Genomic DNA, 18,043 nt, shown 5'->3' with positions numbered 1-18,043 from the left:
AAAATTGAGTGTAGAAAAAACTTTTAATGCTGCATTAAAACTGGAATAGCTAAGATCAAGGTGAAGCTATTTCAGTTTTGTTCTGGGGATTGGATGAAAGCAACATCATAAGGACGTGTCTGTGGAGATTCTCAAACCATCCAGGTCCTTAAAGTTGTCCTAAAGGTGCTTTTTCAAGAGGCAACTGGACTTTCTGGTTTTTCTTTGAAGATGTTTCACTTCTCACCCAAAAAGCTGCTTCAGCTCTGGAAGCACCTTTGGAATGATCATAAGGACATGCTACTTTCATGTCATGATTAGGAGGGTTGTTTTAAAATCAGTCTTTGTGTTTCATACTGCCTGGGGGTCAATAGTATTTGAAATGAAGAGGCTACGCATGGCTTTTACATTAACATTTGATGACGGAAAGGAGAAGGCATATCATACATACCCTAGAGAAGAATGCTACCACTAGATTGTTCCGTTCTTCCTTTTCCCGCTAATCTGAAGGCAGCCATGTAGCTTGCATGAAAATTGGAGCCCTCCTTAACCTCTAGGATGTTAATCTGGCTTATCCCAGGTGAAGAAACAGGTGACTGTTTATTCATGTCCCTGTGTAGTCATATTAACATTCCCTTTTATATACTTTCCCTCCCTCCCTCCTTCCTCCAGTCCCTTTTTCTCTGACATATGCAGTATCTCACAGAAGTGAGTACACCCCCTCACATTTTGTGAATATTTAAGTATTTCTTTTCATGTGACAATATTGAAGAAATGACACTTGGCTACAATGTAAAGTAGTAAGTATACAGCTTGTATAACAGTGTAAATGTGCTGTCCCCTCAAAACAATCCAACACACAGCCGTTAATGTCTAAACCCCTGGCAACAAAAGTGAGTAACAAAAGTGAGTGCACCCCTAAGTGATAATGTTCAAATGGGGCCCAAGTAGCCATTTTCCCTCCCTGTTGGCATGTGACTCGTTAGTGTTACAAGGTCTCAGGCGTGAAGGGGAGCAGTTGTGTTAAATTTGCTGTTATCGCTTTCACTCTCTCATACTGGTCACTGGAAGTTCAACATGGCACCTCATGGCAACGAACACTCTGAGGATCTGAAAAAAAAAATGAATTGTTGCTCTACATAAAGATGGCCTGGGCTATAAGAAGATTGCCAAGACCCTGAAACTGAGCTGCCGCATGGCGGCCAAGACCATATAGCAATTTAACAGGACAGGTTCCACTCAGAACAGGCCTCGTCATGGTAGGCCAAAGAAATTGAGTGCCCATGCTCAGCGTCATATCCAGAGGTTGGGTTTGGGAAATAGACGTATGAGTGCTGCCATCATCGCTGCAGAGGTTGAAGGGGTGGGTGGGTGGAATCAGCCTGTCAGTGCTCAGACCTTATATGAGACACTGCATCAAATTGGTCTGCGGGGCTGTCGTCCCAGAAAGAAGCCTCTTCTAAAGATGTTGCACAAGAAAGCCCACAAATGGTTTGCTGAAGACAAGCAGACTTAAGGACGTGGATTTCTGGAACCGTGTCCTATGGTCCAACGAGACCAAGATAAACATATTTGGTTCAGATAGTGTCAAGTGTGTGTGGGGGCAACCAGGTGAGGAGTACGAAGACAAGTGTGTCTTGCCTACCGTCAAGCATGGTGGTGGGAATGTCATGGTCTGGGGTTGCATGAGTGCTACCGGCACTGGGGAGCTACAATTCATGGAGGGAACCATGAAGGCCAATATGTACTGTGACATACTGAAGCAGAGCATGGTCCCCTCCCTTCGGAGACTGGGATGCAGGGCAGTAATCTAACATGATAACAACCCCAAACACACCTCCAAACAGCCACTGCCTTGCTAAAGAAGCTGAGGGCAAAGGTGATGGACTGGCCAAGCATGTCTCCAGACCTAAATCCTATTGAGCATCTGTGGGGCATCCTGAAATGGAAGGTGGAGGTGCGTAAAGTCTGTAACACCCACCAGCTCTATGAGGTCGTCATGGAGGAGTGGAACAGGACTCCAGTGGCAACCTGTGAAACTCTGGTGAACTCTGTGCCCAAGAGGTAATGCTGGAAAATAAGGGTGGCCACACAAAATATTGACCCTTTGGGCCCCATTTGGACATTATAATTTAGGGGTGTACTCACTTTTGTTGCCAGCAGTTTAGATGTTAATGGCTGTGTGTTGCGTTATTTTGAGGGGACAGCACATTTACACTGTTATACAAGCTGTATATTCACTGCTTTACATTGTAGCCAAGTGTCATTTCTTCAGTGTTATCACATGAAAATATATACTCAAATATTTATAAAATGTGAGGGGGTGTACTCACTTCTGTGAGATACTGTACATCACAATTGTAGTTAATAAAATCTGTTATGAAAGAAACTGAAGGTTCTCATGTTCTCACTCTTGATTGTAATTACGTTGATATATGTATGTCACAGTCCAAAGCTATGGGGCCTTCAAGTATATTTGCTTTCTTCATATTTTGCACTCTAACCTGTTTTAAAATAGATTTAGACAGTGAAGGGCAAACTATTTATTTCGTGAATCAGCCTTGAATCCAGTGTGACCCACAGGAAGCCTCAGAGAAAAGCCCCTTTCTCTGTTGCCATTTCTGGCAAGCTACACCAGGAAACAATGACAAACAGAGGCACTGTACTATGTAAACCTTACAAGGTTCTTAACTCCTCTTACTTTGATGTTGGCTCCCTCTGCTGGCCATTTTGTGGAATGCTCTTGGAATGACAGGTTGTCTAAACAGGATACAAAGGGTGGGAAGGGTGATTTGCATGGTATTCATTTAGGGCTTGACCCAAAAAAATGCCTTTTTGTTTTTTCAGTGCTGAAACAACATGTCACATCCGTCTGCTCCTCCAAGCTATGAAGATCGGAACCCCCTCTATCCTCCACCAGGGGGAGGATATCCTGGAGCTTATCCACAACCACCACCCTATAGCGGTGGGTATCCTGAACCGGGAGGCTACTCCCACCCAGGAGGGTACCCCCAGCCGTTTCCTCCTGTGCCTACACCACCTATGAATTTTGGTAATGCTTAGGTTTTTTTCCTTCTTTCTCTCTTGATAAGATGTGCGGGGTAATGAGTGGGGCAGCGGCAGAAGGAGAGAAGAGATAAAAGTGGAAGCTTCCACAATTGCAAGTTTTAAGAGTAGACAAGGCTAAAATGTTACACTCTGGTTTTATCCTTAAAAACAGCCATTTAGAAATGCGGTAAATATATTGAAAAGCATGAGACTGTCTGCATGCTATTCTAAAGTTTGCATTCTAAAAAAAAAAAAAGATAAAAAAGAAAGTGTTTGGGAGAATGAAGAAGGAAAGAACAAGCACGGTATGAGGAGTATATATATAAAATATGTCAGAATATTTAATTTCATAATTTTAACCCAAATTATAGAGAATACATTATGTCATCTGCTGCTATATCTGTTTCCTCTCCAATTACTTCTCTGCTTAAATTGAAGTGACTGCCTTGTGCAAACAAAGAATTACAGATAATCAGAGTTGGAAGGGACCTTGTAGGTCATCTAGTCCAACCCCCCACCCAGGCGGGAGACCCTACACCATTTCTGACAAATGGCAGTCCAATCTCTTCTTGAAGGTCTCAAGTGATGGAGCTCCCACAACTTCCAAGGGCAAGCTGTTCCATTGGTTGATTGTTCTCACTGTCAGAAAGTTTCTCCTTATTTCCAGGTTAAAGCTCTCCTTGTTCAGTTTCCATCCATTATTCCTTGTCTGGCCTACAGGAGCTTTAGAAAATAGCTTGACCCCTTCCTCCCTGTGGCAGCCCCTCAACTATTGGAAGACTACTATCATGTCTCCCCTGGTCCTTCTCTTTACTAGACTAGCCACGCCCAGTTCCTGCAACCATTCGTTGTATGTTTTAGCCTCCAGTCCCCTAATCATACTGGTTGCTCTTCTCTGTACTTTTTCTAGAGTCTCAACATCTTTTTTATAATGTGGTGACCAAAACTGGATGCAGTACTCTAGGTGTGGTCTTACTAAGGTTTTATAGAGTGGTATTAGTACTTCCCTTGATCTTGACTGTATCCCTCTGTTAATACAACTTAGGATTGCATTAGATTTTTTGGCGGCTGCTGCACACTGCTGGCTCATATTTAGCTGGTTGTCCGCTAAGACTCCAAGATCCCTCTCACAATTACTGCTATTGAGCCTGGTTTCACCTAGTCTATATGTGTACTTTTGTACTAAGTGTAGGACTTTACCTTTCTCCATATTGAATTTCATTTTATTAGATATGGCCCAGTGTTCTAGTCTGTCAAGATCCATCTGGATCTTGAGCCTATCTTCTTGGGTGTTAGCGATTCCTGCCAGCTTAATATCATCTGCAAATTTGGTAAGTTCCCCTTCTATTCCCTCATCTAAGTCGTTAATGAAGATATTGAAGAGTCCTGGGCCTAAGACGGAACCTTGTGGCACCCCACTGCTTACTTCCTTCCATGCAGACTTAGACCCATTAAGGACTACTCGTTGAGTACGGTTTGCCAGCCAGTTGGGAGTCCATCTAGTGGTGGTGCTATCTATTCCACTTTTTTCTAGCTTACTAAGAAGTAGGTTGTGGTCTACTTTGTCAAATGCCTTGCTGAAATCTAAATATATTATGTCCACATTATTTTGCTGGTCTACTAATTTAGTCATTGTGTTGAAGAATGAAATAAGATTGGTTTGGCATGATCTGTTTTTAACAAACCTTTGCTGACTGCTAGTTATTACTTTACTTGTTTCTAGATGTTGGCAGATCAGGTTTTTTTATTATCTTTTCCAGTATCTTCCTGGGTCTTGATGTTAGGCTGATTGGTCTATAGTTTCCTGGGTCTGTTTTTTTTCCTTCTTTGAAGATGGGAACCACATCAGCTCTTTTCCAGTCCTCTGGTAGTTCCCCAGTGCTCCAGGATTTTTGAAAGATATGGTGCAGTGGTTCTGAGATGACCTCTGCCAGCTCCTTTAAAACTCTGGGATGTAATCCATCAGGCCCCGGTGATTTGTTTTCATCAAGATCAGACAGGTGTTCTCTTACTTTTTTTTGTGTGCTTATTTTAACTTTTATTTCTGATCTGTCTTTTTTTAATCTCAGCTTACTGATTTTTCTCCTTGCCTTTGCAAAGCAGAGACTGAACTCCAGCATTGAGGAAATGGGTTTGGTTAGGTGGATTGGAATGACTTACATCAATCTAAATATGACTACACACAGATTAGTACATTATTATCAACTTTTAATTACCCAGGTACAGTTTCAGTCAGACGGGTTAAAACCTAGAGCTTACTACAGTATTCAGTGTATTGTGACTGGTTTTAGCACTTTCTAAACATGAAAACATGAAGTAATAGTAATAAATATCAGCTTATTATTAGTAGAATCCAGGGTGTTAATGTAAAATTAAATATGATACAATATGAGTTTATATTTAAAAGATTTTATATACAGGCAATCCTTGATTTACCACCATGACCATTTGAAGTTACAACAGACCCCTCCCAAACCAATTTATAACTTGAGTCCGAGGTTCTGATGGCGGTCCACCACCATCACCACATGACCATCTTTTGAGTGCTGATCAACTGGCCTACATTTTCAGGCATTTATAGGTGTCGTGGTCACATGACTTCATTTTACAACATTTTTGCCAAAAACTGGCCCCATAGCAATAGCAATAGAACTTAGACTTACTGCCCTCTCTAAGCAGTTTACAGAGTCCGCCTATTGCACCCCCAACAATCTGGATCCTCATTTTACTAACCAGGATGGAAGGCTGAGTCAACCTTGAGGCTGGTGAGATTTGAATGGCCGAATTGCAGGCAGCCAGCAGTCAGCAGAAGTAGCCTGCAGTACTGCACTCTTAACCACTGTGGCACCATGGCTCATAGCGAACAATGTCCATTTGCTGCCCCTCCAAAAGTGTTGAAAAATCAGGTCACTTTATGACTGTCACAGCTTAGAACTGACATAGGCAGGCTCCGTTATAGTTATAAGTTGAGGGCTACCTGTAAAGATTTTATCTTCTTTTGTGAAGAAAGAAAGAAAAAAGTTTAGGTTAAAATACCATAAGTGTTTCCTAAGAACCAAACGAATGATATATGCTGAATATAAATATACTGATTCTCAAGACAAAGATCTTGAAATAGAAATGCCTTTGAAAAGGGACTTTGTGCAATAAATGTGCACAGTGTAAAGATAATTTATAAGGAAGAATATTCTGCAGCTGTAAGCAATAACTTGGCGCTAACTAATCTTGTGATCCATGTGAAAGCATGAGGCAAATTAATCTGTCATGGACGTCAAGGAGTTGCTATAGGCAGGGTGAAGCCGTGTCCTTTGAATTATTACAAGCCTTTTATAGAAATGGTTTTGTATACTTATCTATCGCTTTGTGGATATGGTATGCCAGTTTTGAAAGTGCCCTATCACTTTAAGAGAGAAGAGCTTGCTGGCCTGTTCTTCTTTTTTGTCTGAAGAATGGCACCAATATGCAAGGCCATGAAATCTTGTCTTTCTGTGTCATTGATTCAGGAGTCAACAGTGATTTCCATGTGGCCGATTGGGATGATAAGAAAGTCAGGCACACTTTTATCCGCAAGGTAAGCTGAAGGCACCCGCCGTGCACTGATCTTGTTGAAAATTGCTTTCTTGAATGCTGCTTTTGAAAACAACAACAACAACAACAACAACAACTCTGGGTTCACATTACGGCAATATACAGACTTGTCCAGGGAAGATCAGTGTTTCAAATAGTCTTTGATAACAAGACCAAGATATCCCGCCTTGCACTGGAAGATGAAAAACCGTGATCAGCAGGAGGGATCTGTACCTGAAAGGTTTGGGAATTCCTATCAGGAAGTGCAACAGGCTTATTAATAAGAAACACTAATGTACCAGTGTGCATTTGGGTTTTTTTTTTCCTTTTGCTTTTGGATTACTCGCTTTCCCAAGTGCTTGCTCCAAAACCTGGAATTTCAAGAAGCAGCACCAACAGATTAGATTGATAGATCTTTATAGAAGTGACTTATTATTATTATTATGGGGGATAAAAACTGTGATTTGATGTTAGTGTTAATGCTCTATTCCAGGGGTCTCCAACCTTGGCAACTTTAAGACTTGAGGACTTCAATTCCCAGAATTCCTCAGCCAGCAAAGTGGAGTTGAAGCTCAGCAAAGCTCAGCAAAGCTGAGTTGTGGGGGTTGAAGTCCACAAGTCTTAAAAGTTGCCAAGGTTGGAGACCCCGCTCTATTCTACTGCAACAGAGAGAGTCGGAAGTTAATGCTTCTTTTTCTTTTCCTAATACTTCTCTCTCCCCCTTTCCTTCCCACTTCACTGCTCTTTTATTTATTTTTGTATTTTACAGTAACTTTATAACTTAATAAAAATGTTTGATGCAAAAACATTAATAACAAGAAAAAGCAGCAGCCTATCCCCTCTTTGTCATGGAAGACAAAGATCTATTTGAAACTACATCCCTAGCTTTTCGTTTAGGTGAGCATGATAGGTGATAGCCATTTAGATTTGCATCCCTCTCAGACAGGGGTAGTCAATCTGCCATGTTCAGGCCTACAACTCAAACAATCCCATGCTGTTGTCATAGGACTGATAGGAGCTGAATTCCAAAGGACACCAGGTCATCTTTCCAGGATAAGAGACAAGGATAAGAAAACTATGGTTTGCAACCAAAGAATTTGAAGCCAATAATATCTGTTAGGTTATATAAAAAGGGAGTGGTTGCAACAAGCCAAATTCTCTTTTTCTATGCTGTTAGTATAACATTGCACATAGTTCTAAGGAAGTCCTTCAATTACAGAGGTATAATTGAAAGGCTGTTTGGCTAGTTGAAGCAATCCATTCTTACACAGATGCCCTTTATCTGTTGATTCCCAGGTTTATGGCATTATCTCCGTGCAGTTGCTTGTGACAGTAGGCATCATTGCAATCTTCACCTTTGTGTAAGTATTTCTAAGATCAGTTCTGCTATTCTCTGGATGTGAAAATTGGCCAACTATGCTTCCACATCCTGCTACAACCCAGGATTGAATGGAGGATGTTTAGTGAGATAGAAACACTGGATATATGTGCATTTATGTGTAGGGAGGGGACAAGTAGATAGCTGTAGGACCACCGCTGATGTTTGTGCAAAAAGTTTTTCACCTCCAGAACATCAAGTTACGTCAGGTGGCAGCTGTGATTTCCCAGTACTTTGTTCTTCTTTTTGTTGTCCAGACCCACGGAACAGTAACTGGGTAGGCTCCTTCTGCTGTCATTCTCATCGCTTGGCATCCCCCTCCCATGTCATGGCATCTTTGTGCAATGCATAACTTGCATACCTGCTTGTGGTGCACTTGGCCAAGTTGTGTCTGTATTCAGCACTTACTAAAATATATTTTGTGAATAAATGCGCTTCTGGCTGAATTTTGACTAGTGTCAGTTTGTTTTTGTAATTTTTATGATACATGGGAAACTGTGAGGTTTGGTTTGGGGGTTTGTTGGTTTTTTAGTGTGGGAGAAAAAGATTGGAAAATGAAGGAACCACCAGATATTCTTAGAAAACCGTGGTGTCCCGAATGGAGAGGGGAACAAAATATTCTTTGTTAAAATCATATCTGATGTAACCACCGGTAACGTATTTTCTATATAATTTTTTTCAATCTCCACAGTGAACCTGTGTCAGGTTTTGTGAGGCGTAATGTTGCCGTGTACTACGCATCCTAGTAAGTACCATTTTTTTCTTCTATATGCTTAGAGGATTTATTTTATGCTTCTTAACTTTATAGCAGAATTGGGAAACCTGTGGCTCTCTAAAAGTTTTGCAATCCCAACTCCCAGCATTTATGCCCATTGGCTATTCTGGAAAAAAAAAAACCTATGATAAACTTGCAGCTGAGCAACATTTAGTGGGCTTGAGCTTTATACGATTTGCCTGAACATTGGCTTAAGTTATATTATGTGAGTTCATTCCCTTTCTACAGAGCATTACTACAGTGATACATCCAGCTGCCAAGGCTCTTGATAGATATGAATGGATGTGTTCTATCATATACATCTCATGGGAAGCTGGTTACCTCATGCTGGAAATCTTTGCTATACTGTATAATTTTATACTTTCAAGGCAATCTTGACTCCTGGTGACTACTTGAACAAGTCCATGAAATTGCCTTGGCAACATTTTTCATAAGTAGCTTGCTATTGCATTCTTCCCCAGGTTGAGAGTGATGGCTCAAAGTCACTCCACTGGCTTTTTCCTGAGACAGAAGTAGAATTGACAGTGTCCCAGCTTCTGTCCCAGTGTCTTTAATCACTACACTCAGGCACTGAGATTTGGTAGGATAAAGTTAACAATGAATTTATCCTATGGGAAGGACAGTATGTTAGAGATGATTCTTTATGCCAGGGGTCCCCAAACTTGGCAACTTTAAGACTTGTGGACTTCAACTCCCAGCATACCTGGCTGGAGAATTCTGGGAGTTGAAGTCCACAAGTCTTAAACTTGCCAAGTTTGGGGACCTCTGCTTTATGCAGATGTATGAGGCTTTTTCTATCAAAGACAAATACGGCGCACGCACAAAAAGGGTTTCAGGAGCTTTATATAATCATAAACCATGTTGAAAATTTTAAATTGTATTTTACACATATAAAAAATTAAATTTGTATAGTCCTAACGCTATTAGTATTAGTATCTTCTGAAACGTTGGCTGTTTAGGTTAACAGATAAGAATAGCTGTCCTCATGAAGGGTTAGGATTAACCAAGAAAACATCTGTTGCTTTGACCTTAGAGGCAAAGAAGAATTAATGCTGCTTCTTCTATCAGTTGATGCGGCTAAAAGATTTTCTGAGCTTTTCAAAGTAATTGTAAAAGCACTTTTTTTCCCTCCTTAAAAATCTTACTTGATATCTGGGAAGAGCTGGTGAAAATCGGATGAAACTAAACATGAGACTCTGTCATGATCCTCAGGCTGGATGAAGATACACAATACAGAATAACAGAGTTGGAAGGAACCTTGGAACTCTGCCCACGCAGGAGACCCTGACAAATTACTAGCCAATCTCTTCTTAAAAACCCCCAACCCACAACTTCTGGAGGCAAGCCCTTCCACTGATGGTTCTTGCTGTCGAATTTCTCCTTAGTTCTAGTTGGATTTTCCTTTGATAAGTTTCCATCCATTACTTTTTGTTCTGCCCTCAGGTGCTTTGAAGAATAGGTAGTCCACCCCGCCCCCTCATATCCTGGACATAAATTGTTTCAACTTCTACCCTCAAAATGATGTGATAGGGCATTGCACCACCAGAACAACTAGACATAAGGACAGTTTTTCCCCCAGTGCCATCACTCTGCTAAACAACTAATTCCCACAATACTGTTAAACTATTTACTAAGACTGTATTACTATTATTATTCTCATCCTTCCTATTACCTATTTCCTTTTCTACTTATGGCTATAACTTTGTTGCTTGTGTCTTTACAATTTATATTGTTTTATTTAGTTTCCTAGTATGATTTATGTTGATTGCTTATTTAGTATCCTATGACTATCACTAAGTGTTGTATCTTATGATTCATGATGAATGTATTTATGATGATTATGATCATGATTTATCCCTTGTATCTTTTATGTACACTGAGAGCTTAGGTACTGAAGACAAATTCCTTGTGTGTCTAACCGCACTTGGCCAATAAAGAATTCTATTCTATTCTATTCTATTCTATTCTATTCTATTCTATTCTATTCTATTCTATTCTATTCTATTCTATTCTATTCTATTCTATTCTATTCTATTTATGACAACTTCTTAAATATTGGAAGATTGCTATCATGTTGCCCCTAGTCCTTCTCTTTGACAGACTAGACATACTCAGTTCCTGCAGCTGTTCACTTGACTCTGTGCTGTAGCCAGTCACCTACAAGTGATGGGATAAAGATAACATAAAAATATTTGCAGTGAGATCTGACACTGCTCAGACATGCAGGATGCAAAGAAAAGCACATAGCACTTCTTGATGTTGAAGATGCAAAGCAAAGTGCTCTCAAGTCCCCTGATAATACCACGATGTAGAAGATTTGCAAAATGATTATAGCCTTTGTGTTTTTTGCAGTAGAGTGCCAAGCTCTTGCCAAGGATGTATTGAAAATAATATAATGCTTGTTTTATTTTCCCAGTGCTGTATTCCTGGTCACTTACCTGGTGCTGGTGTGTTGTGAGGGCCCACGGTGAGTTAATGCTAGATATATTGGCATTTGGATTTGAATGGGAATCAATTCACTTCAGTTGATTTATGTTCATTGATCAATACTTTTTGATATAAATGGACATCTAACAGCAGAAATCGTAACATGTCTTGTGTCCCCTCAAAATAACCCTATTGCTGAACTGATCTGGTTTTGTTGATTTCTTGCAGGAGACGTTTTCCATGGAACCTCATCCTTCTGTCTATCTTTGTAAGTGAATGGTTTTGTTATGAATTGTGGCTGAAATTACATGAATTTCCCTTTGTAGGATGGTTGGACTTTAAAAATGCATCATTACTAAGTCATTGTTTTGCCTTCTTTTTGAAATATTGCACTGTGCTTTTCTGTTTCCCATGTATCCTTTCAAAAGTGCAAATAAGATCAAATTGAGAGGTTCAAAGTTGAAATCAAGGACTAGTATTAGGGCACAGATCCAGTCATGGCTTGAAAGTAGAATGAGATGGATATATAGGGCGATGTGTTTTTGACATTGAAATGGGCAGCAGTGAAACTTAAGTACTACGGAATAAACTGTTGGCTTGTGGCAAAAAAGAATCAGAGGTTGCTAATGGTAATACAATTCAAGGATAACACAGTTACCATAAAAACAAACAAAAATCCATAAATTGAAATGCACACTGAAAAATAATAGCCATCAGTCAAGAATTGCTTCACGGTAGTAGTCAGCATAGACATCCAGTGCCATCTTGGATAAAGAGAAGATTTCCTGCATGTACAGACAAAGGGAGACATTGAGCCTGCCATTTGAAATCTGAAATTTATAAATCAAACACACTCGATAGTAGAAGGCAAGATTATTGGTGTATATGCGTGCATATTTGCATGGAGACCAGCTGGTCATCTTCTTTTTCTTCTTTCTTAGACACTAGCGATGGGATTCATGACAGGCACCATTGCTAGGTAAAGTATAATAGTAGTCTATGTCTATTCTGTTTCTGTCTGCTCAATTAAGCTCGGTTTCTGCCTAAATATTTTGAGTGTGTACTTCATGGAAGGCTATCCAATACTTCTGTGAAGAAAACAAACCTCAGTTCTGGGTACCTATTTCAGCAACATCTTTGTTATAATTTTATTCAACACTTAGCAATTCAGTTTTTAGAAAATAACTTTATTAAATAAATGCTTAAGGGAGAATTGTAGATAAAATGATGCCACCTTTTGATATATAGGGAAGCCCCGTTTCCACAACAACTCTTTCCTCATTTGTATCTCATGGTTGACTGGGAGATGATACACATGCTGTTACTACTACTGTGTTCATTTCCATTTTATCCAAAACATTTAAAGACCGTATGGGTCTGTCTTCAGATCTATCAGCCTTGAAAACAAGTGGAGAAATCACTCTCTTGATCTGAGATGCTGCAAATCCTGAAGCTTCAAAGCAAGCTTCTTTCTTCTCTTTAGAGAAGGCGACCAGCCTAGTGTTTGCAGGTTCAAGTCTTCCATTGAAATTGACTAAATCTTGTTGATGTCATCTTGTTCCCTCTGCTGGGAGTGCTGAGGGGAGATGCCCCATCCTCTTTAAAGGGTTAAAGAGGGTGACTGAACCAGGAGAACCTGGGATGAATGGAGTGAGGCAAGAGCTCCCTCCATCTCAGAGAACTACAGCATTTTCAACTAAAAACTGGCTGCAGAGATGCTCTGCTTGCATAGCAGCTACACATAAGTAAACTCTAGATTCTGCTAGGCTGCTGAAGAGGTAATGTGTAAGATCACAGAAGTGTGTATTGATCCAGGAGTGATGGAAACACTTTATGGAGAAGTGCCTTGATCATTGTTGAAGCTCGGCGTATCATACTGAAGTCATCTTCAGAGAAACTCCGGATAAGAGGTTCTATGGCACAAAAATAGGGATGCGTTTATATATTTAGCCACCCCCTTGCTGATGACTCAAGCTAGCTAGTAATGTTAAAAGCAACAAAGATCTAAATAATTACAATCCAGGGAGGAAAAAGAAAATTGAAAAAAAAGAACATGTGTACATCTCTAGCGTTGAGGTCAAAATTCATTTCACAATTCATGTAACATTCTGGGCCTATTGGTGGAGGAAGAGCCAGGCCTTCAGGGGCTTTCTAATCACCAGCTGGGTTGGCCCATCCAGATCTCAGGGGGGATACTGTTCGGCAGGACAGAGAAGGCATACTTCCTAGGTCCTATGAGATGGTACTGTTTAACAAATGGGATCTAGAGCATGCCATCTAACACAGAGCATCTAATATTGTTAGGCAGAGACAATCGGTGATAGATCCTTATCCTTAAGACCTGGTTCTGTGTGAGATTTTGTAAATAACAACCAGCACCTTGATTTTCAACTGCAATTCACGGAGGATGGCATTTTGTGAGCCTACCTTAGCATTCTGGATTTGTGTAGCTTTCAAGTGGTCTTCAAGGGCAGCTGCAAGAGATCACTAAGGAATTCTACCAAAGAAACTCTGTTCACAAATTGAATTGCATATTTCATGTTCCACCACCCATATTTAATTCGGGATTCTGATATAGGTAAAAGAATTTCAGGTACCCCAAATTGTGCATAAACTTGAACAAACCACTTTGGCCAAAGTGCTGTTTTATTACTGTATAGTTCCTTCCATATCTAACTAACTAAGAAAACAGAACCACTGAAATTATCATGTGATGAAATTATTCTATTTAACTCTTTCTTTGCAGCATGTACTCTACCAAGGCTGTTCTAATTGCTCTGCTCATTACAGCGATTGTGTCCATAATTGTTACCATCTTCTGTTTCCAGACAAAGGTGAGAAGTGTCTTTCTCTGAAGCAATGTCAGCATTGTTCGATGATACATAGATTGGATTCCTCCAGTGTTGACACCAAAAGTTTCTTGCGTCTTTTTGATAAAGTTGAAAATCTGTGCTTTAGATGGGCTGTTTTGTTTCAGGCTCAAAAATGCTCATTTGGATCTTAAAATTTGGCTGATTCAACATCAGAACCCTTCTGTCTGAGGCAAGAAAGCTCAAAATGGCTCAGATTTGTGAAAGCTCAAAATGGCTCAGATTCAAGGATTTCTTACATTTCTGTAGAATCACTATGCATAAAAGGCAGCTGTCTTTTAGTTCACAATATACACTAAATATAACTATCAAGGAATAGTTCCTTCGCCATTAGGAAGGGCATACGGTCAGTCACAGCAATGTAGAAATAACACTTTCCAATAGATTTTCTCAGTGTTCATCACAATCATAATCATCTCAATTTGAAATAATATTTAGCAGGCATAGTAAAATGTGTATGAAGTACTTATGCTTTTTTTTTTAATATTTCCCATTCCTTCCAAGGTTCTTACATAGTTTTAGGGTTTCTTTGAAAATTGTTGGTTGCATAATACATATGAGAACCAAAACTTACAAATCTTCTTCCTACACACTTTGCATTTTGAATATCATTTCAGTATGGTGTTAATGTGTCTATGCATATGCTTGGGCACTTTTTATATAAGGGGGTGGTGAAGCTAAGGAATTTCCTACAAAGGATGCTAATTCTCTGTGCACAAAAGGTGACCTGCTATATGCCAGCTTCTCCCAAACCGTGTCTTGTTTTCATTGGCAGGTGGATTTCACATCCTGCACTGGTTTGTTCTGTGTGCTGGGCATCGTTGTCATGGTGACTGGAATTATCACAGCCATAGTCCTGTCCTTCAAATACGTAAGAAATTATTGGTAGAAATTGGATCGGCTTGGGGACCAATGGTCCTTTTAGATGTGTGACTCTGAATAATTTTACTGCATTTGGAAGGGTATTCCTGTCCCAGAACCTCTCCTAGAACCAGGATACTATAGTGGTTAACATGTTGCTTCTGAACTGGGATTCAGTTTCCAAGTTCATCTCCTGTTTTCAACAACCCAGTCCAACCATTATGATCTCTCACAGTATGGAAATCAAAACAACACAGCCTTATGACAGTTTATAAAAAGTAATGAGTAAACAGAAGCATGCGCTGTTCCCCACAGCAAGGAGAAGCAGAGATGGTTAAATTGACTATTTTATCCAAAGAGAATATATTTAATTTTGCTTCTATTTGGAAATTGCTTCCGGACTTTACACTTGCAAAATGGGGAAAAATGAAACTTTGATTTTGTTTCTACTGATTAGATAGGTTTGTTGCTACAGAAATGGCTAGTATATATTGTTGTGTAAAAGTGGAAAGTTGAGGTTGTAATGTTCTTTTACTCTGCTAAAGAGAGTTGGGAGTAGGTGCTTTTTTCTTTTCTTTTTTCTCTTTACATCATATTTTCTCCTTTTTTCTTTTTCTCTCCCCCTCAGTTTTCTATGATTTTAAAATTTCTCTTTGTATTTTATACTTTGGTAAACTAATAAAAATGAATCATAAAAAAACAACAGTCTTTGTATCTACTGCTCTGAGAGACCACATAGTAAGAGAGAACATGGAGACAGGATCTATTGTTGAGTAATTAATAGCCCTAAAGCAAGGGTCTTCAAACTTGGCAAGTTTAAGACTTGTGGACTTCAATTCCCAGAATTGCTGAGCTAACATGACAGGAAGAGGAATTCTGGGAATTGAAGTCCACAAGTCTTAAAGCTGTCAAGTTTGAAGATTCCTGCCCTAAACTTTTGTCTCTTAAAATGAATGATGAGTTGATAATGATTCCCTTCTTCTATTACTTGTGCTGTAGTCTGGAAAAATCTGTTGTTAGAGTTAATTAAATTCAAACCAATAAAATTAGATGTAGACCACCTTCATTTTTTTTCTTCTTTTTGCAGGTTCCTTGGCTCCATATGCTCTATGCATCTATTGGTGCAATCGCCTTCACTCTGGTTAGTAGGAAGTTGCCTTCTGTAGACTTAGTTATCCATCCTCTGTCACACAAATCTAAAATTAAGCAAAATATGTGCAAAACTAGAATTATAATTACAATCATAATGCTGTCCTCTCTTGAAGGTATATTTTTACTTGGGTCCATGGGTGCATCAGTAGAGAAATGAGATCGCTTTTATAAAGTTTATAGGTTATCTCTGTAAAGATTCTGTCTTTACCTATATTTAGAGGGGGTGCTATATAATATCTAGAAAAGGAGACGGATTTTGAACTATGGAATGAATCAATATGTTGTGATTACAAATAGAACTGGAATAATTTTCCCTTATTGGATCTACTCTGCTGTGTAAATTAAATCCAAGTGCTAGAATAGTAAATTCTGGGTTTATTTTTACATGATTCTATTTTTGGCTTCAGAATTATACTATTCCCAAGTGTCTTTTGAAAATACTTTTTACCCAGTTGTAACTTTCCTGTTGTCTTTAAAAGGATTCGTACTTGTTTTGTTTCAATTATATTTTTATTTGCTTATTTTTTAGCATTTTGTAAAAACTTGCATTTGAAATTTGGAGGAGTGGTGGAGGGAGGGGGTGGAAGGGAAATGGCTCTTCTTTAAAATCGAATGGAAGTAAATAAGGAGAGAGAGAAGAACTTTGGAAAACTCTTGAGTAGATTTAGGCATTGACTCACTGCATCGTGCATCCTTTCTGATTGTGACTTACAGATATTGGAATGCATTTCCCTCTTTTGTGATGTAGCTCTTGGCAAGGAGAATGGTTTTTATTGTTGAATAATTTCTTGTCCCTTCTAACTTAACTGCTACTTTGTGGCTTTTTACAGTTTCTTGCCTATGATACTCAACTGGTCTTGGGCAACAGGAAGCACACTATCAGCCCTGAAGAGTACGTCTATGGCGCCCTCAAGATCTACACAGACATTGTTTATATCTTCACCTTCCTCTTGCAGATTGTGGGCAGCAGAGATTAGATGGATGAAACTATTTAAGACTTTGACAATCTTCCCCAGAGATCAGGAAGCAACACCTTTCTGGCTCTAATGTACTGTTATGTGCTTGCCTCCAGCCAATGTATAAATGCCAAGGAAGGATTCAGAGTGGACCCAGAAACATAATAAGGAACCATATATTTGTATTCAGTGAGATATGGATTTTAATCTTTTCGTTTTGCTTCTGCATTTCCACATGTGGCATATCCTTCTTTTAACTTGTGCCTGGGAATAATGAATGTAGTATGTATTACCACTCTGATATGATGTATTGCAGTCTTTTAACTTACCCATTTATTGTATTATTGTCAGCCTTTAAGGTGCAGACGATTCTTCTAATTAAAAAAATCTATTGTTGCAAGACTCTATTACATAAGTGCAAATAAAATATATATTTTTGAATTAAGCTTTCATGTATTTATGTAAGGAGAGGGTATATTGCTTACCTGCTCAACTAAGAATATGGTCCTCTAGCAATCCTTTGCATGATCTGAAGGAGAAGTTAATTTGCTTTGTCGTCGAAGGAGGAATTTACTGTGTGATTGGAAACCGGAGACTATTGAAGTCCTTATTCACAGTTTCATTTCCATTCAAGACGAAATGAGTATATAGCCACTCCTTTGTCAGTGTATATAGCAACATTAAGAACTGAGGGAATTGGAACAAGAAGACATAGCCCAATGTCTTTTAGGCAGATTTAAATATTTGCTCAGGCATAGTCCTGATTACCTATGATTTTAGCTTTGTTTAGCGTTGAGCATAATTCTTAAACTATGGCTCCTTTTTTACTGGAAAAAGATGTTTTAGCCAGTTTTTTCTTTTTTTTTCTTCTTGCTTTTTCTTCCTTCCTTCCTCTTTTTCTTTTTCTTCCTTCCTTCCTCTTTCTTTCTTTTTCTTTTTTTCCCCTCATTGTTTGATATGATAATTGCTATCAACTTTCAGAATCACCTGGCCGGGTTCTCAGTCTACTTGTCTCACCTTGATTAGCAAA

The 18,043-nt window shown here is 39.2% G+C and overlaps 1 protein-coding gene across 4 annotated transcripts in view; it reads left to right on the top strand.

The window, feature by feature from the left end:
• The window catches only part of LOC113441099 (protein lifeguard 3-like), a 50,980-nt gene extending 33,526 nt beyond the window's left edge, over positions 1-17,454 (top strand). The window contains exons 2-12 of one of the 4 annotated variants that reach the window (XM_087920566.1): positions 2,827-2,944; positions 6,534-6,598; positions 7,891-7,955; positions 8,664-8,717; positions 11,164-11,214; positions 11,403-11,442; positions 12,116-12,153; positions 13,921-14,008; positions 14,820-14,915; positions 15,993-16,046; positions 16,888-17,454. In XM_087920566.1, coding sequence (XP_087776692.1) covers positions 2,839-2,944; positions 6,534-6,598; positions 7,891-7,955; positions 8,664-8,717; positions 11,164-11,214; positions 11,403-11,442; positions 12,116-12,153; positions 13,921-14,008; positions 14,820-14,915; positions 15,993-16,046; positions 16,888-17,034 — 804 coding nt within the window. In that variant the 5' untranslated portion in view covers positions 2,827-2,838 and the 3' untranslated portion in view covers positions 17,035-17,454. Of the gene's footprint in view, positions 1-2,826; positions 3,032-6,530; positions 6,599-7,890; positions 7,956-8,663; positions 8,718-11,163; positions 11,215-11,402; positions 11,443-12,115; positions 12,154-13,920; positions 14,009-14,819; positions 14,916-15,992; positions 16,047-16,887 lie in introns of all 4 variants that reach the window. The other 3 variants (XM_026707909.2, XM_087920565.1, XM_026707908.2) reach the window with 3 other exon arrangements.
• The last annotated feature ends 589 nt before the right edge of the window (positions 17,455-18,043 follow it).

Source organism: Pseudonaja textilis, chromosome 1, assembly GCF_049901715.1.
Source record: "Pseudonaja textilis isolate UNSWEBS1 chromosome 1, rPseTex1.2, whole genome shotgun sequence".
In the NCBI taxonomy this organism is placed as follows: Eukaryota; Metazoa; Chordata; class Lepidosauria; order Squamata; family Elapidae; genus Pseudonaja; species Pseudonaja textilis.
The sequence above is the reverse complement of the archived record's forward strand: the minus strand, read 5'-3'. Positions and strand labels throughout refer to the sequence as shown.